This window comes from Trichechus manatus, unplaced genomic scaffold (genome assembly GCF_000243295.1).
Source record: "Trichechus manatus latirostris isolate Lorelei unplaced genomic scaffold, TriManLat1.0 scaffold00181, whole genome shotgun sequence".
NCBI classification, from domain to species: Eukaryota; Metazoa; Chordata; class Mammalia; order Sirenia; family Trichechidae; genus Trichechus; species Trichechus manatus.
In genome coordinates, this window is record NW_004444117.1 from 1,777,747 (window position 1) to 1,797,977 (window position 20,231).

Below are 20,231 nucleotides of genomic sequence, written 5' to 3' on the forward strand. Positions count from 1 at the left end.
AAAGCCTTGTGCACACAGACACTCAGCTCTCTCGCTCCGTGGGTCGGCTCCAGTGCCGTCTTTCACCGGTCTCCTGGTTCTGCTGCTGTTGGTTCTCTGCTGCTGCTGCTTCTCTGCTGCTGTAGGTTCTCTGCTGCTGCTGGTCCTCCATCACTGCCGCACGTCTATCCATTCATAGTTTTAAAACTGCTTCCACATTTTAGGTATCTGTTAGAGCAGCACCCCACTCTCTCGGTACCAAATTCTGTCTTAGTCATCTAGTGCTGCTATAACAGAAATACCACGAGTGGATGGTTTAAACAAAGAGAAATTTATTTCTTCACAGTAAAGTAGCCTAAAAGTCCAAATTCAGGGTGTCAGCTCTGGGGGAAGGCTTTCTCTTTCTCGGCCTCTCATCAGTGTTCCCCTGGACTAGGAGCGACTCTGCACAGGGACCCCGGTCCAAAGGACGTGCTCTGCTCCTGGCACTGCTTTCTTGATGGTATGAGATCCCCCTGTCTTACTGCTCACTTCTGTCTTTTATATCTCAAGAGCTAGCCTCAGGACACAATCCAGTCTTGTAGATCAGGTCCTGCCTTACTTACACAACTGCCACTTATCCTCCCTCATTAACATCATAGAGGCAGGTTTACAACATACAGGAAAATCACATAGTACCAGGAATCATGGCCCAGCCAAAGTGATACACACATTTTTTGGGGGACACAATTCAAACCATAACAATGACTAAGACACCAGCCCAAAAGCAAAGATGAGAAGACAGGAAGGGGCAGGAAAACTGGACAAATGGAAACTGGGAACCTAGGGTGGAGAAAGGGAGGGTGTTGACACATCACGCTGTTGGCAACCAATGCCACAAAAGGATTTGTGTATTAACTATTTAATGAGAAACTAATTTGCTCTTTCACCTAAATCACAATAGTTAAAAAAAAAAAGGAAGATCGGCTATTAGAACCCACCAGCCGCTCTGCGAGACAAAGATGTGGCAGTCTGCTTCCCTAAAGATTACAGCCTTGGAAACCCTGTGAGGCAGTTCTACTCTGTCCTATAGGGTCATTATGAGTCAGAATCAACTCAACAACGTGTTAATCAACTAGGGAAGGGTGAAAAAGCATTCTAAGACAATAAGGGAGTTTGGGCTATCACTTGAAAGCCCTTTTTAGGCAAAAAAGAAAGGCAGAGCTGTATATTGCTTACCATAAAATAATAATGGTAATCATAACAGCTAACCATCATTAAACCCTTATTATGGCCAACTATAATGCTATTGTGATTTACAGAATATTTAGTGAAATAGCAAAATGGCAGGAATCTGAAACAATGTCCAATCCTGGAAGAGTTTTTGACCCTTAATGCTCAAGTTGCAAGCCCACAATACGTCACTAATTCTCATTAGTCACCCTAACAATAATTGTGTTTTCCAGGTAGAGAGTCATGTAATCTAGGAAAAATAAAATGTCTTCCTCTTCTCAGTTGTCTGATTGTATTGGTCACATTTTCAGGACAATATTAAATAGTAGTTTTAATAGTTGACATCCTTTCTTTGACTCTGTTGTTAGTAAGAATTCTTCTAGTGTTTTATCATTATTATAGTACAGCACTAAAATTCTTGTTTTTGAATTAGGAATGGATATTGGATATTATCAAATATTTCTTTGCTGAGAGTTTTTTCCATTTATTTCAAGTGTGTTTACGTTACTTGTTGGAGCATTTTCATAATGTCTGCTTTAAAGTCTTTTTGGCTAATTCCAATATATGTGTCATCTTGCTTGGCATCTTTGATCATCTTTCCCCATTAAAGTTGATATTTTCTGGTTTATTTATACTCTCAGTGATTTCTGAATTATTTCCTGGACATTTTGACTATTGTAAGATTTCCTACAGAAAATGTTGATATTTTTATTTTACCAGGCAATTGACCCAGTTGAGTTCAAGCCACAAAGTCCACCCAGCTTTCTGTGGGTTGTGGGTTGTAGTTTCAAAGGCAGTTCGTTTTCAAAGACTTTTCAGTGCTGCTTGAATCTGTCCCATGTGTGTGCCACTCTATAGCCAGTCTGGAATTTGGGCAGTGATCCATCCTGTCATTCTGTTTTCAAAGCCTGTCTGCTGTCTAGGGTCAGATTCATGTATGCATACCTTGCGAGTAAGCCCAGGAGTTCATAAATAACTTTTAACGATCGCTTTCCCAAGCTCCTCCTTCTCTGCTGTCTCTCCAGTACTTTCCAGTTCCCTTGGCCTCCCCTGTTCAGTTCTCTGGCCATAAAGCAGGGGCTTTAGTTGCCCTGCTCTACTACTGCACACTTCAGTGACTGTCTGCACCTGAAGCTGAGCAACAGGAGGACAGAGAGAAAAATTAATTGGGGTGCTCACCATCCTCTTGAGACCACAAATTCTTTGATTGAGTTAGCAGGCTCCTGGTTTTAGGCTCCTGTGAGCTCCCATTGCCACTGTTGCTGCAGTCACCACATGATTACTAGGAGGGTGAGGTATGATAGAATGGAGAAAAGAAAAAAAATTGGATGATTTCCCCTCCTCTCTAAGCTTTAGGAGTCTCTTCCTGCTGCTTGAACCAAAACTAGAGAGCTTCTTCTGGAGCTCTCCATGTTTGTACCACAGTGCCTGCTTTCAGGTTGCTATCTGTTTAGCTCAGAGGATACTGCTGGTTTGATGGTACTTGGATTTTGGTCTTCTTCCTCAATTCACCCACTACTATTTACTTTTCAGAGTCCTCAAATAATTGCTTCATACATCCTGTTCAGTTTTTATAGCTGCGTTCAGTGGGAGAGACAGAGTGGAGTGTGCTTACTCCTACTCCATCTTATCCAGAACTAGATGCTGTACTTAGGTTTTAGTTTTACCTTCTTTTTCTAACTTTTTAAGGTAGGAGCTTAGATCATTGGCTATAGACCATCCTTATTTTCAGTATAAACACTTAAAGCTATAAATTTTTCTCTAAGCATGGATATAGCTGCATCCTATAAATTTTGAGATATTATTTTCATTTTCATTCAGTTCAAAATATTTTCTAATTTCCATTGTGATTTCTTTTTTGATCTATGGAAATTTAGTGGGTCAGAGCTTAAATTCCAAATATTTGGGGCTTTCCCAAATATTTGAAACTTAATTCATTAGATCTTCTTTATCTGTTATCTGTAACAATTTAAATAGCACTTGAATTCTCATCTCCTTAAAGATTTTAGAGAATTCACATATGAAATCACCTGTGCCTAGGGCTCTTTTCAAGGGTAGCTCTTTAAAAACACTGTCGATATCTTCCATGTTTTTTGTTTGTTTGTATTTTCTATTTCTTCTCACCATTTTATTCAGTCTTTCAAATGTATGAACATAGAATCAAACAAAGAATTACTTTCTTTTACTTTGTACTTGTGCTTTTTTTCATTTTCCCGCTTTTTTGTGTTTGCTTCATTTCTTTCGAAGCTTATGTATTTTTACCTTTTTTTTGCATTACATCTAGTCAATCCTCATATTTTTAGTTTATTGATTTATGCTTTTAACATTTATTCTTTACATTTTCCTTAGATTTGGGGGATTTTTTAGCATTAGTAGAATGCTTTGGTTCTTTTTTTTATTTTTATTTAACATATGTTAGCTGTATCTGTATTGCTTATTTTATTTTAGATTTTCTGAATTTTGGAATTTTATTGTCCCTTTGACTGAAGAGTTGTTTTGTAGTCTGTTTTTTCTTTTCTTGATAATTTTTTGGTTTCTTTCTCTCTTGGCCAGAGGTTACCTATAAACTCTTTCTGTTTTTGACAATTTATTGAGGGTTTTTTTTTCTTTGTTACCTAATAATATGGTCAGTTTTTGTGTGTGTTTCATGGACAGTTGAACAGAATTTTCTATGAGATGTGGAGTTTTAGCTATATGTTCTTGAATAATCTTATTATTATATTAATTTGCTAGGGCTGCTGTAATAAAATACCACAAATTGGGTGGCTTTAAAGAACAGAAATATATTGTCTCACAGTTCTGAAGGCTGTTAGTCCAAATTCTTATCTCTTCCAGTTTCTGATAGCCCCAGGCGTCTCTTGGTGTTCCTTGGCTAGTAGATGGGTTTCATGTGGCTGTTTTCTCCATATGTGTCTCTCTCTCTCTCTGTTCTACTCTTTTACAAGAATAGCACTCAGATTGGATTAGGACACTCTCTATGCCAGTATGATCTCATGTTTGCTTAACTGATAACATCTTCCAAGACACTATTTCCAAACAAAGTCACTTTCACAGGTACTAGAGGTTAGAACTCCAGCGTGTCCGCAGTGGTTAAGGCGATTGATCGGCTGCTAACTGAAAGGTCGGCAATTCAAAACCACCAGTGGCTCCTCGGGAGAAAGATGTGGTAGTCTGCTTCCATAGAGATTTACAGTCTTGAAAAACCTGTGGGCTCACTGAGTCATAATTGATTCCATGGCAGTGGATTCGGATTTATTTTGAATCTATAGCTAAAGGAGCCCTAGGGTGCAATTGTTAAGTGTTCAACTGATAACCGAAAGACTGGTAGTTCAAACCCACCCAGTGGTTGCTCGGGAGAACGACCTGGCAATCTGCTCCAGTAAAGATTTCAGCCTAGAAAACCCTCCAAGGCAGTTCTGCGCTGTCACATGAGGTCATTATGAGTCAAAATCGACTCCATGGCACCTAACAATGACAACAACATACAGAATAATGACTATCTTTTTTTTGTATATATTTGCTTTGTGAAGTACCAAAATACATGTTAAAATCTCCCATCGCCTTTATATTTCTGACAATTGTACTTGTATTTTCTGTATTTCTTGCTTCATATCTTCTGTATTTCTTGCTTTATATCCTTTCATTTGAAGCAAAAGGGTTTATGCCAGTTATGTTTTAGTTATGGCTGCTAGCCTTATCTTTAGTGACTATTCTGTTTCTCTTTTTCTGCCTGGTATTTTTGATATTTATGTTATGACTCTGATTTGCTTATTTGCATTTATATCTAGTATATATTTTCTTTTAACATTCAACGTTTCTGAGGCCTATTGTTTTAGGAGTGTCCATTATTGACAGCATATAATTAGATTTCCTTTTTTGACAAAAATTAACAGATATTTATTGATTTAACAGAAATGTTTGCTTTTCTTTTCTTTGTTTCCTAGCTTTGGTAATACTGTCTGGGTTTTCTTTATTTTACATGATTTTTTTGTTCACTCTCTTTTCTTTCCATGTTAATTTAGAAGGCATATAGTTAGTTTTTAACTTTAGTTTTAAATTATATTCTAAATCCTATATTAGTTTAGCAACTTCAGAAATAAAATGGAATGTCTTATTTTTCCCCTTAAAAGAGAAATTAGCATTTATTTATCCCAGCCACTTCTAGTTCTTATTTGTTTTTATAAATATTGTACAATCTGTTATCAAATTATTTTTATTATATTTTCCTTAATAAATTATGTCCATTGCCATCACTTTATTCAGTATTTAACAGTACTGTTTATTCTATGCTTATGTAGATTCAATGGTTTACTGCCAATCTTTTCATACCCAAACTTCCCCATTCGAGAGTTCAGTTTTTGTTCATCTTTATTGTGACCAAATTGAATCTTTAAGCAGTATTTCAGGAATGGTTTAGGAGGACTATAGTTACTTAATCTTTCAAACTTAAGAATCTATTTTGGTTTTCTACCTGACATAGTACCGGTCATGTTGAATTCTTTGGTCACGTCAGTCTTTCCTCAATCTTCCGTAGATATTTCTTTCTTTGTCTTAAGCAGCAAGTCTTCAGAATTAACTTTTAAATTAGATCTCTAATTTATACTACCATGTTTTTACACAAATAACACACGTGTTATACGTTTTTTGCTAACCATGCCCTTCTCCCCCCACATCTGTGAGGTGTTTTAAGCACGCTATGCTAATTTTTTATAGCAACATGTAAAAAAAACTTAGCATAGCACGCTTATGAAAATACCTCATGAGGGGAGGGGCAATTGGCAAAAATATATATAACAATGCGTTATTTGCATAAAAATGCAGTTAGTTTACTAATTTATATCTAACTTATACAGTAACACCTGCAAAAGCCAGAACTTGTGTAAGGTGGAAACCTGTCAGAGAAGGAAAACTCAAATATTTTCCAGTAAAACAAGCAACAGAAAACTCACTATACTGTCAAAGGTGGCAAACTGCAAGACCTGGAAAAACAAGACAGGCCCGTCGAGTTCCACCTCTCTCAGATTTCACTGTAATATATAAAGCTATACTGAATCTTTGGCATATCACCATGTTGTTTTTTATGATACTATAATAATGTTTTAATTTTAAATAATTTTTTTTGGAATAGCAATACTTTCTGTTTTTCTCATCTGTTTTGTTTTTGTTTTTAAATAATACTTTATTGTGTTTTCAGTGAAAGTTTACACAGCAAATTAGGTTCTCATTTGACAATTTCTATACAGATTGTTCAGTGATATTTGTTACATTTTTCACAATGAGTCAACATTCTCTTTAATTGCATTCTGTTCTGTTTCCAGTGCTCTAGTTTCCCTGCCCCCTTATCTTTTGTGTGTGTGTGCGTTAGGTGAAAGTGTACAGCTCAAGTTAATTTCTCATACAAAAATTTATACACATATTGTTATGTGACAATAGTTGCAATCCCTACAATGTGACAGCACACTCCCCCTTTCCACCCCAGGTTTCCCGTGTCCATCCAATCAGCTACTGTCACTTCTTGCCTTCTCATCCTGCCTCCAGACAGGAGCCACTCATTTGGTTTCATGTATCTGCTTGAAATAAGTACACTCTTCACAAGTATCATTTTATGTTTTATAGTCCAGTCTAATCTTTGTCTGAAGAGTGGACTTTGGGAATGGTTTTAGTTCTGGGTTAACAGAGTGTCCAGGGGCCACGGCCTCAGGGGTTCCTCCAGTCTCAGGTGATTAAGTCTGGTTTTTTTAATGTGAATTTGAGTTCTGCTCCACACTTTTCTCCCACTCTATCAGGGACTCTCTTGTGTTCCCTGTCAGGGCAGTCATTGGTGGTAGCCAGGTACCATCTAGTTCTTTTGGTCTTAGGCTGATGGAGTCTCTGGTTTATGTGGCCCTTTTGTCTTTTGGGTTAATATTTTCCTTGTGTCTTTGGTGTTCTTCGTTCTCCTTTTCTCCAAGTCGGTTGGGACCAATTGATGCATCTTAGATGGCCACTCACAAGCTTTTAGGACCCCAGATGCCACTCACCAAAGTGGGGTACAGAACATTTTTTTAGTAAACTTTGTTATGCCAATTGACCTAGATGTCTCCTGAAACCATGGTCCTCAGACTCCAGCCCCAGCTACTCTGTCCCTCAGAGTGTTGGGTTGTGTTCAGGAAACTTCTTAACTTTTGGTTTAGTCCAGTTGTGCTGACTTCCCAGGCCCCCTTATCTTATCATCTTTGCTTTAGAGTAATTGTTAACCTTTTGGTCACATATAGATTTTTTTAATGGAATACCATACTCATGGGTAATGTCCTTTATTTTGTGTGCCAATCTGTTAATTTCACTAAAAGATGACCCAGGGGAAAGTTTCAGTTCAAGGTGTAAAGAGTATCTCAGGGCAATAGTCTCAGGGAGTCCTCTAGTCTCAAATGGTCCAGTAAGTCTGGGCTTTTTAAGAATTTGAGTTCTGTTTCATGTTTTTCTCCAGTTCTATCAGGGTCCATCTATTGTGGCCCTGATCAGAACAGTCGGTAGTGGTAGCTGGGCACTATCTAGTTCTTCTGGTCTCAAGGTAGATGAGGCCATGGCTCATGTAGGCTGTCAGCCCTGTAGACTGGTTTCTTCATTGATACTTTGATTTCATTCTTTCTCTTTCTTTCCTGGTGAATGGAGACCAAAGTTGTAGCTTAGATGACTTCTTGCAAGCTCTTAAGACCCCAGATGCTACTCACCTCACTAGGGTGCAGAATCTCATCTATTTTTGAAATATATATACAGGAGAATGTGTAAATGCAAAAAAGAGGAAGACCCTCAACGAGATAGATTGACACAGTGGCTGCAACAATGGGCTTATGCATAACAACGATTGTGAGGATGGCACAGGACAGGGCAGTGTTTCGTTCCATTGTAGATAGGGTCGCTATGAGTCAGAACCAACTCGACAGCACCTAACAACAACAAAAACAACAGAATGTGTAAAATATATTGTCTTAGTCTAGGTTTTCTAGAGAAGCAAAACCAGTAAAGCATATAAATATATAAAGAGAGTCTTATATAAAAGAAACAGCTCACAGGATTGTAGAGGCTGGAACGTCCCAAGGCCATGGATTAGGATAGAGACTTTTCCAGATTCATGTAGCTGCAGGGGCTGGCGAACCCAAGATCAGCAGGCTGTTAATATTGATGAATCCCAAGATTCTCAGGCAAAACCGCAAAGCTTCTCCTGATTCACATAGCTGCAGGGGCTGGAAAACCCAAGATCAGCAGGTTGGAGGCAGGGCTTCGCTCACAGGCTGTGAAGATCGATGAATCCCAAGATCAGCAGATAAGTGGATAGCTGAAGTCCCAAGAACCAGAGGTCAGACAAACAGGGGCAGCCGCAGGATCCAGAACAGAGCAAAAAGCCAGAATATCTACTTATATTCAGATGCAGGCCACACCTCCAAGGAAACTCCCTTTCAACAGATTGGCTACTCACAGCAGATTCAGTCATGAGAGTGATTACATATAAACACTGAGAATCATGGCCCAGCCAAGGTGACACACAATCTTAACCATCACATATATGTAAATACTTATTTAACAAAATCCTACCTAGTATTCACTAAGTGCCAGATACTCCTCTAAGCCCTTTGTAAATATTAACTAATTTAGTCATATCAGCTCTATGAGCTAGGTATCGTTTAACAGATAAGGAAACTGAAACAGAGAAGTTAAGTAACTGCCCAAGGTTACACTGCTAATAGTGGTGGATCCTGGATTTGAACCAGGTAGTCTGGCTCCAGAGTTGTTGTCTTAACCACTATGCTATGATGCTGCTGTATATAGTTAATAATAACAATTAATGAAAAATAAAGAAAACACTCAAGGACCAAAATACAGATTAAGAATAGACCATTGCTAGTACATTAGAAGTGCTTTGTGCATACCTACTAATTCACATCCTCTTACCTGTGCTCAAGACATAACCACTATTCTGACTTCTATGATAATAATTCCCTTATCTTTCTTTATAGTATTTCCATCTATAAACAAATCTCTAAACAATGTATTAGTTTTAGTCTGTTTTTATACTTTGTCTAAGTGGAATCTTACTATATATATTTTTCTCTGACTTACTTAAAATTATTTATTCATTCACATTGATAGGTGTGGCTTTATTGATGTTTACTGTTGTCAGTTATTCCATTGTATAAATAATTGACAATTTCATTACCCATTCTACTGATGGAAATTTGGATTGTTTCCGGGTTTTTCCTTCTGTGCCAATGCTATTGTAAAATTATTAATCCTGGTGTAACCTTGCAAGGTAGATTTACCCAAGTATATGTACCTAATTTTGGAGCTGCTAAATCATAGTCGTTGTGCCTGTTCTGTATTAGTAGGTAGTACTAAAGTTTTTCAAAGTGCTTGTGCCAATTTTCACTCCAACTGGCAGTATATGAAAGGTCCCATTACCGCACATCCTTGTCAGCATCTGAAACAGTCAGTATGAACGTTACATTTTGTTACTGAGTTAGATGTGGTAATGGTGTCCCATTGTGATTTTAATCTGCCTTTCATCTTTGCTTGTATTTTTATTCACCATTCAGATTTCCTTTCTTAAGAACCTTTTCAATTTTTTTACCTATTTTTCTACTTGAGCTTTGTGTTTGTTTCTGTTTCATATACATGATTTTCCAAGTTTAGATTGTTGCAAATATCCCCTCCCAGTATGTAGCTTTTATCTTATTTTTTTAGCTTTCTTTATATCTTTTAGTAATTAGAGGTGTTTCCAACGTGTCTTATTTTTTTTCTCTTCTCATTCTGTCTTTATTATTCAAGAAATGTATTTCTTGAACCACTGCATGGTTTCCAAACTTGGTCTTTTCAATGTATCATTTATCTTTGAATTAAGGCAGTTATGTCTGGACTTTGTATCTAAGATCATTATGAGTGGATTCTTCTTTGTTCTCCATGTTGTTTACTGGGTAGCACTTTAAATGTTTCCAAATAACTTGAGTTGGATGTCTGGATATGATGATAGTGAGGTGTGGCAAGAGGCAGCCTCCAATTCATGTGTTGCCTATTGATATTTTTGCACTCTATTAGATAGTTTCTCTGGGGTTATCTGGTGGTATGTGTGTTTTAGAGGTGGAGCCTGCCTGACTTTCCACTTTTTCTCTCTTTTTATGTAAGCAGGTCAAGTTGTAAGGAGAAGGTTGCCGTTAATGCATATTCTTTGTTTCACAGTAAAGCCCCATGGCTCACAAGTCCTTGGTTTGTTGGTACAGTGTTGATCTTGCTCTGTTGACTCTGGTCAGTAGTTGTAAAACTGATTGCAGTTTCTTATCCTCTGCTCCTCATTGCTTCCAGACCATTTTGTCTGGGATAAGAAAAGAGATCTCAGAAAACAAATCTGAGTGGCTAATAGATCCCTCCTTCAGGCCTCTCCAAAGCATTTCAACAGATTCTCACTGGCCACCCCTGCCACCAGTTCTCATCTTTAAGAAATGGATATTTGGGAAAGGTAGAGCCCTTAGGATTCTCTTACTTTCATGAGAAATTTACAATTTGTTTAAAGTTAGGTGGAAAAAGCTTTTAGATTTTGTCATCCTCCCTTAAGAAATTAAATCTCATTTGTATTATGAGATTGTGACTATTACCTAGTTTAATTACATAAGGCGTATTTTTTATTTTAGTTCATTTCAATGCATTGGCAAAGATTAGTTATTTAGTGTATAGGTAATCAAGTATTCTTGTAAACATTTGGGATAAGAAAAATTGATTCAACAATTTTTAGGGAAATTTGGCCATAGGTTTCAAAAATGCAAAACTTTTTAATCCAGTAGCTTCACTTCTAACAATTTCTCCTACAGGTATTCTCCAACAACTATGCAAATATATGTACAAGTATGTTCATCGCACCATTGTTTGTAATAGTAAAAACAAAACTGAACCAAAACCAAGAAACAACCTAAAGATCGCTGATTAGGGGATCAGTTAAAAATCCAACAGGGAAATGTTACGTAGCTTTAAAAGCTTTATGGAATTATAGCCACAGTACTTTTTTTGTGTAAAAAATTTTTTTTAAAAGGAAGTTCCAGAAGTTGTCATTGTTGCTAGTTGCTATACAGTCAACCCTTGACTCATGGCAATCCCAAGCACAGGATCAGACCATTGTGAATCATGGGGTTTTCATTGGCTGATTTTTGGAAGTGGATCACCAGGTCTTTCTTCCTAGTCTTTTAGTCTGGAAGCTCCACTGAAACCTGTTCTGGATCATAGCAACACACAAGCTTCCACTGACAGACAAGTGGTGGCTTGAGGAGCATTTGTCAGGAATTGAACCCAGGTCTCCCACATGGAAGGTGATAATTCTACCACTGAACCACCACTGCCTCTCCAAAATGTTGTTGTTCTGTGCCATCGAGTCAATTCCGATTCATAGCAGCCCTATAGGACAGAGTAGAACTGCCCCCATAGGGTTTACTAGGCTGTAAATCTTTATGGGAGCAGATTGCCAGGTCTTTTCTCCCATGGAGCTGCTGGTGGGTTCGATCCTCTGACTTTTCGGTTAGCAGCCCAGCACTTTAACCATTCCTCAACCAAGGGTCCCTGAATAGTAGGCCTAATATAGTTCCAATTGTGATTTTTTAAAAGGGACTTATAAAATTATATTTCATATATGAGTGTGAGATTGTGTGACATTTTCTGTGAGGATGTGAGATAAGTGTTTAGACACTTATGCATAGAAAATTTTCAGAATTGTATACAAGAATCTGTTAAAAGTGTTTACCTTTGGGCACTGGAGAGTTTTTCACTTTATAATACTTTGTTGACTTAAGTTGTTTCCATGCACAAGTTATTTTTATAATATTTATTTTTAAAAATAGTTCATAAAAAAATTATGCTTATGTTAGAGAAAAATAATGAAGATAAGCCATAGCCAAATGAAATGTTGAGCCATTTATACTTATATCTGGACAAGTTACAATGCTGCAAATCTGCATATTATTTAAGTGCCAAAGAGACATGTTTTTTTGTTGTTAGGTGCCGTCAAGTTGGTTCCAACTCATAGCGATGCTATGTACAACAGAACAAAAGATTGCCCAGTCCTGCGCCATCCTAACAATTGTTATGCATGAGCCCATTGTTGCAGCCACTGTGTCAATCCATCTCCTTGAGGGTCTTCCTCTTTTTCACTGACCTTCTGCTTTACCAAGCATGATGTCCTTTTCCAGGGACTGGTCCCTCCTGATAACTTGTCCAAAGTATGTGAGATGAAGTCTCACAATCCTTGCCTTTAAGGAGCATTCTGGTTGTACTTCTTCCAAGACATATATGTTCATTCTTCCAGCATCCCATGGTATATTCAATATTCTTTGCCATCACCATAGTTCAGAGGGGTCCATTCTTCTTCAGTCTTCCTTATTCATTGTCCAGCTTTTGCATGCATATGAGGTGATTGAAAACACCATGGCTTGGGTCAGGCACACTTTAGTCCTCAAAGTGACATCTTTACTTTTTAACACTTTAAAGAGGTCTTTTGCAGCAGATTTGCCCAATGCAGTGTGTCGTTTGATTTCTTGGCTGCTGCTTCCATGGGCATTGACTACGGATCCAAGTAAAATGAAATCCTTGACAACTTCAATGTTTTTTCCATTTATCGTGATGTTGCTTATTGGCCCAGTTGTGAGGATTTTTGTTTTCTTTATGTTGAAGAGACATAGTGGTGTAGTAAAAGAAGCATCATCAGCTGAGCATGGGTGTGATTCTGGTTCTATCACTGTGAGTTGTATGTCCTTGGGCAGATTTGCTTTGCTAAGCCTTAGTTTCCTATTTGAGAAAGGGTTAATACTACCAACCTCACAGGATTATCTTGATGATTAAATGAGGTATTATATGTGATGGTGGCACAGTGGTTAAGTGCTTGGCTGCTAACCAAAGGTTCGGTGGTTCAAACTCACCAGCTGCTCTGTGGGAGAAAGATGTGACAGTCTGTTTCTGTAAAGATTACAGCCTTGGAAACCCTGTGGAACAGTTCTACTGTGTCCTATAGGGTCTCTATGAGTCAGAGTCAACTCAACAGCAGTGGGTTTGTTTTTTTCGTTTTGTTTTGTATGTGATGTGTTTGAGATATTCAGAGACAGAGAAGTTAATAATCTGTAGTCAAGAACGTTTTTAACAATTATATGGCTTGAGCTGGCCCCTGAAATGTTTAATAATTGATACAAAGGAGTTTATAGCCTACTGGGGGGACATTTGGGAGGCTGAGCTAATTGTAACAGGGCCTCTTCGTTGGTGAATAATATTAATAGAAAGTAGGTTTATAGTAGTTATATGGGAATCGTTGCAAAATTTTGATCATGAGGAATAACACTTTGGTCAGAGTATGGAAAACAGTGTTTGCCTTCTATAGGCAAGGACTAAAAGAGAGTTGACAATTGTACAGAAAATTTAGGATTACAGTCTGCACAGGTAGGGAAATCAGAGCTAGTTCATAAGTACTGAACAAGCAAACACGGATCAAAATATTTGGGAACCAGGTGGTCAGGCTATAGATCTTAGTGGGCAGATCGTAGGAAGATTTGAAAAGAAGTCAGACTGAGCCTTGGATAAGGGATCCTAAACCTCTTTTATTATTCCTAATGACTATGGATGTGCCTGAGCCCATAAACTCTATAATTATAAAGCTTACATTTGTTAGTCACTTACTATATGCATGCCAATACTCAGTCTTCACATGTATTTACATTTATGTTCCACAGCAACCATTATTTCCCTCTTTATAAAGATGAAGAAATAGGTTCAAAGACATTAATTAACTTGCTCTAAGTAGCTAGTAAATGTCAGAACTAGGATATGAACCCATGGTGACTCCATAAACTGAACTTCTGTTTACACTACACTGCCTGCCTCAGGCTCTGTGCCAGAATAGCTGCAGCTAAACATATTTGAGCTTTTTGACTGCAAGTGATGGAGGAAGGAAAGACAACCAGTGATGCAGACATAATAATTAGCATTTTTAAGTACCAAGTATGTTCTGGTATTGTATGATCCAAGTATGTTCTCAAAGGGTAATTTATTTATATTATCTCAAATTTTATCAGATTATTATCCTCATTTTATATATGTGAAAGCTTGAGCACAGAGAAACAAGTACTAATTCAGGTGGTAACTGTTAAAGCCAGGATTTGAACCCAAGTCTGTCTAACTCTAGGGTCAACATTTCTTTCACTGTGCTACACTGTAATGTTTTAAAAAGATTAATTTGGTGTCAGGGTTATAGGAAGTCTTGGAAGAAACTAACTGGTAGTAGGAACATCAAGTACATGGCAAAGCTTTCTGATCTGTCTCTCCCAGCCCCATATCTTCTGTATATTTTCCATCTGCATTATTTAGCCTAACCCCATGGTTGCTCATTTCACTGTCCATTCTTCCTGAATGGGCTCTCTTCTTTCTCTGTTTACATGTTGTATCTGCTACTCCCTGCTTCTAGCTTCCCTATTAGCTAATGGGCAGGTTCACTATTCTTTCCCTCCCTTTTTCTTCCTAATAGTATGGACATCTTTGAAAACCCTCAAATGTGCCCTGTAGTTATTCTCACTTTCATTTTCTCATTCACGTCTTATTACAGTTTTCAGTCTCCCAGCACAGAAACCAGTGTGCATTGATTTTTTCGTTGTTGTAATTTCTTTTTCAGACTGGGAGACAAGACTTGAAACCAAAGAGTCAACTCCAAAGCCCAACATTACTGAAGATTTTTCCCATGAGGTAATAATGGAAAGGGAAGGTCTCTGGCATTCCACTTTAGGGGAAACCTGGAAACCTGATAATTGGTTAAAAGGGCCACCAAAAAACCAAGATAGACATTTGGGCCAAGTGGCAGTTACTCATAAGGAAACCCTCTCTGAGAGGAGGGTCTGTGGAAGTAGTGAATTTGAAAGATATTCCAGTCAGGGTTCACTCCTTGATACACAACACAGTATTCCTATGGGCAAGAAGCCCCACAATTGGAATTTCTATGGAGAAGATGCCAAACAAAATTCTGAATTAATTAAAAGTCAAAGAATGTTTGTAGTGAAGAAACTCTATGAGTGTAATGAGTGTGGGAAAGCCTTCAGCCAGAGTTCATCCCTTCTTAAGCACCAGAGGATTCATACTGGTGAGAAACCACATAAGTGTAATGTGTGTGGAAAGCACTTCATTGAAAGTTCCTCCCTTACTGTACATCAAAGAATTCATACTGGGGAGAAACCCTACAAGTGTAATGAATGTGGAAAAGCCTTCAGTCAGAGCATGAACCTTACTGTTCATCAAAGAACTCATACTGGAGAGAAACCCTATCAGTGTAAAGAATGTGGAAAAGCCTTCCATAAGAACTCATCCCTGATTCAACATGAAAGGATTCATACTGGAGAAAAGCCCTACAAATGTAATGAATGTGGTAAAGCATTTACCCAAAGCATGAATCTTACAGTGCACCAGAGAACTCACACAGGAGAAAAGCCCTATGAATGTAATGAATGTGGAAAAGCCTTCAGTCAGAGCATGCATCTTATCATACATCAGAGAAGTCATACTGGAGAGAAACCCTATGAGTGTGGTGAATGTGGAAAAGCCTTTAGTAAGAGCTCAACTCTTACCCTGCATCAGCGAAATCACACTGGAGAGAAGCCCTATAAATGTAACAAATGTGGGAAATCCTTTAGCCAAAGTACATACCTTATAGAACATCAGAGACTTCATTCTGGAGTAAAACCATTTGAATGTAATCAGTGTGGAAAAGCTTTCAGTAAGAACTCATCTCTTACTCAACATAGGAGAATTCATACTGGAGAGAAACCTTATGAGTGTATAGTATGTGGAAAACATTTCACTGGCCGATCATCCCTAACTGTACATCAGGTTATTCATACTGGAGAGAAACCTTATGAATGCAATGAATGTGGAAAAGCCTTCAGCCAGAGTGCATATCTTATTGAGCATCAAAGAATTCATACTGGTGAGAAACCCTATGAATGTGATCAGTGTGGAAAAGCCTTCATTAAAAATTCATCCCTTATAGTGCATCAGAGAACTCATACAGGAGAGAAACCCTATCAGTGTAATGAATGTGGAAAAGCTTTCAGTCGGAGTACAAACCTTACACGACATCGAAGAACTCATACGTGAGAAAAATTGTGTCACCGGAATGAATTTGGAACAACCCTTCACCATGATTAACTCTTACAGTAATAATAAGTCATATAATGTGGAGGCCTAATAAATGTAACAATTGTGAAAATAGTTGTAGTATCAGACAATACAGAGAGAAACCATATAAAAATGGAGAGAAATGGTAAAACTTACTGTAGATCAGAAGGTTCAAGTAGCTCATATTCTAAACAAAGAGGATTCATGCTGAATATAAATTCTATTATTGTATCATACTTAAGAAATGTTTAGGTTTAATTTATTCTACTTTGAACATCAGAGACTTCACACTGGAGAAAAAAATATGAGAGAACTTGACAGTCAAAAGACGTAGGATCTGGTCCCTAATCTGCCACTAATTTGAACAAGTCACCTACTCTTAACTCTTATCATCTCAGTTTCCTCATCAGGTACGTGAAGAATTTGGATTTAGAACGTCCCCAAGGACCTAAAATGCTAAAAGTCTATAAATATAGTGAATAACAGGAAATCCTTGATCTTTTACCATGTTACATATGATATAGTCTAGATGCTTTTATTCTAAACTTGGTTTCCTTGGACGTTCCAAGTCAAAATTCTCTACCTGTACTGATCCCATCCTCCCTTTATTTCCCTACCTCCACCATTATTATTATCTTTTCCCCTAAAATATCTTTTCCTGGCTCCTACCAGGTGATGGAATAACTGTACAGATCTTAATGAGATAGCGTGCTGTTTTGAGTTCTCAATTGATAGTCATTAAACTGTTGTTAAATAAGCCGATTATTTAGAAAACAGTATAACTTAAGTATAGTTTTTAAGTACATGGGAATCAAATATATATCCTCGTGTTATATTCTGAGTCTGAAAGTGGAAAGGGGAGGGGAGAGAGAGGCTGAACACTAATAGACCCAGAAATTTGACATAATGTTAACAAAATCTTTGCAACTCAAAACATATTCAAACACAATCATAGGAAATTTTGTAGGTTTTTACAGGTAGTTTTATAGTTATGACAGTAGATATGTATTTTCATATACTTTTATTGAGTGCTAAACGTGCTACATAGGATGTTAGGCACCAGAAATATTAAAATGAATAGGACATATTTTCTGTTATCAAGGGCTAAACTAAGAAAATGGGATGGGACAGGAAAGGAAGAATTCAAGTGATAATGAGTCAGAATCTATGTAACTTGGTAACTGGTTAAATGTAGGCAGTTGGGTGAGAAAGAAGAGTCTCCAATGTCTTGAAATTCTTATTCAGGTGGATAGTGGAATCATAATTAAAAGATACAGAAAAGTTAACCAATTTTATGGGGCAATGATGAGTTTAGTTTTAGGGCATTTGGATGAGTCTGTGAAACATACAGGCAAAGATTCCTGGTAGGCAGTAGAATAAGTAGAAGGTAAGTAATAAGTCAGAATCAACTCGATGGCAAAGGGGTTTTGTTTTGTTTTTGATGGTACTTCACTGAATGGGGTAAGTGGAGGCACAGTAATCAGCAGAAGCTGAGACGAAACAACAATCAAAAAAAGAAAAATCAGAAAAAGGTAGTGTCACATAAGTATAAGGAAGAGAATTTTAACATAGGGATGGGGTAATTAATATTGTCAGATGCTATGGAGGGATTAAGTAAAATATAGAAATACGTCCATTGGTTTTATTGATAGCTTCTGTAAATTTCAGTGGGTTGAAAACTGAACTAAAGGTGGAAAAGGACTTAGTGGCTTTATTGAAAAAGGGAAGATAGCTAGATGGGAGTTAGAGAGGGTGTATAAAGCAGAATAACTTTTGGCTACAAATAATAGAAAGCCCAGTTAACAATGGCTTAAACAAACAGGGATTTATTTTTCTTACGTAACAAGTCTGGGAGTTGTTAGCATTGGTTCAGAGAGAGGATCATATCAATACCTTGAATATCATGACAATGATGGCTCTCATAGTGCCAAGTAAAACATCTGCATTTGAGGCAGAAAGGAGTGTGGATATCACTGGCAACATCTGGGCCTTTAGTTAGAAGTTTTCCCAGAAGCACCCTGGCAGACTTCTGCTTACAGCTCATTGTCCATAACTATTTTACATGGCCATCCTCAGTAGCAAGGGAGGCAGAGAAAATAAGTATTTAGCTCTCCCAGCCTCAGTAGTGGAGATAGGCAAAGAAAAGCAGGTTTTAGAATGGTATTGATTTAGCCAAACAATTGTCTGCCAGAGACAGTGTTTTAAGATAGAGAATTGAACATGTTTATAATTGAAAAGGAGACAAGTGGGAGAATCTGAAGGTGCAGGAAAGAGGTGGGCGTTCAGTTCACAGTAGGAGAACAGAATTCAGAGCATAGGTAGATGCTGTAGGAATCAAGAAATGATGGGAACGGAAGAAGAAACATTTGCAGGAAGCAGCGGAGAAAGTTCCTTTCATGAATACTGGTATATATAAGTACCAGTCTCATTTTCTGCCTCTGGGGTTCATAGGTATGCTTTTGTAACATTTTTAATATGTGCTGGCATCAGGGCAGAGAATTCTGTAACTGTATAAACTGGAAGGAAGTTCGTCAGTGTCATGTGCTGAGAGGTTATTGCAGGAGGTGCTACAGCCAGGATGAGTGACTGTGAGTAGCTTTTGTCTCTTTTTCCCTCTGTACAGTGACATAAGGCTTGTAAGTACATTTACCGTTTCCTTTGTGTTATTGGGAGGGTGCAGTTTCCGGCACTGGGTAATATTCAAGTGCATAAGTTATTTTCAGGCTAGGTGTACTGTAAACACGCATCCTTGACATACTTCACGTACACAGGTACAAGTACCAAGTACATTTTTTGGCTGTTTGGAATTCTGAACAACAAGATAAGCCTTGTAAGGATATTTATGGTTTTCTTTGTGTTATTGGATAGGTGAGGTTTTGGGGATTAGGTAATTAGGTTAATCATCTAGTACTGCTCTAAGAAAACTACCACAAGTGGATGGCTTTAACAAAGAGAAGTTTATTCTTTCACAGTCCAGTAGACTACAAGTCCAAATTCAGGGCATCAGCTCCAAGGGAATGCTTTCTCTGGTGGCTCTGGAAGAAGGTCCATGTCATCAATCTTCCCTTGGTCTGGGAACTTCTCTGTGCAGGAGTCTCAGGTACAAAGGACATGCTCTGCTCCTGGCACTGCTTTCTTGGTTCCCGTGTGTCTCTGCTCGCTTCTCTCTTTTAGATCTCAAAAGAAATTGGTGCAAGACACTATCCAATCTTGTATACCTCATCAGTGTAACTACCACTAATCCATCATATTAGATCATACTGATTGAATTTACAACACATAAGGAAATCACATCTGATTATGAAATGGTACAAATTATACAATACTGGGAATCATGACCCAGCCAAGTTGACATATATTTTGGGGAGACACAACTCAATCCATGACACGCCACCCTTTTGCCCCCAAAATTCATGTCCTTGCAACATGCAAAACATACTCATCATATCACAGCAAAAGTCTTAACTACAAGTCCAAAATCCAAAAATTCCTATTCATCTGTGAAATCTAGAATACAAGTTATCTGTTTCCAAAGGTACAGTGGCAGAAGAGGCACAAGCTAGACATTTCCATTACAAATGGGAGAAACTGGAGGAGGAGAAGGGATAACAGGCACCAAGCAAGCCAGCAGAACACATTACGTTAGCCCTCAAGGCTTTGAAAATAATCTTCTGTTCACTGAAACAATTTATACAATAGCCCTGCCCTCCAGACTCTAGGTATTGGCCACAGTCTCTGGATTCTGAGTGGAGGCCCCTCGGCCCTGGGCTTCAGCTCCACCTTCCATGCCTACAGGGACGGCAACTCTGCTCCCTCAGCTTTAGCTGCACCATCCTCCTAGTCCATCAGAGTTACAACTCCACCCTTAGAAACACCAGAGGCCA

At 38.1% G+C, this 20,231-nt stretch overlaps 1 protein-coding gene across 1 annotated transcript in view; it reads left to right on the forward strand.

Annotated features, from left to right (window-relative positions):
- The window catches only part of ZFP2 (ZFP2 zinc finger protein), a 47,638-nt gene extending 28,916 nt beyond the window's left edge, over positions 1–18,722 (forward strand). Inside the window, exon 4 of the mRNA XM_023741437.1 lies at positions 14,855–18,722. Within this exon, the coding sequence (XP_023597205.1) occupies positions 14,932–16,326 (1,395 nt within the window). The 5' untranslated portion in view covers positions 14,855–14,931 and the 3' untranslated portion in view covers positions 16,327–18,722. The remainder of the gene's footprint in view (positions 1–14,854) is intronic.
- Positions 18,723–20,231: the final 1,509 nt, after the last annotated feature.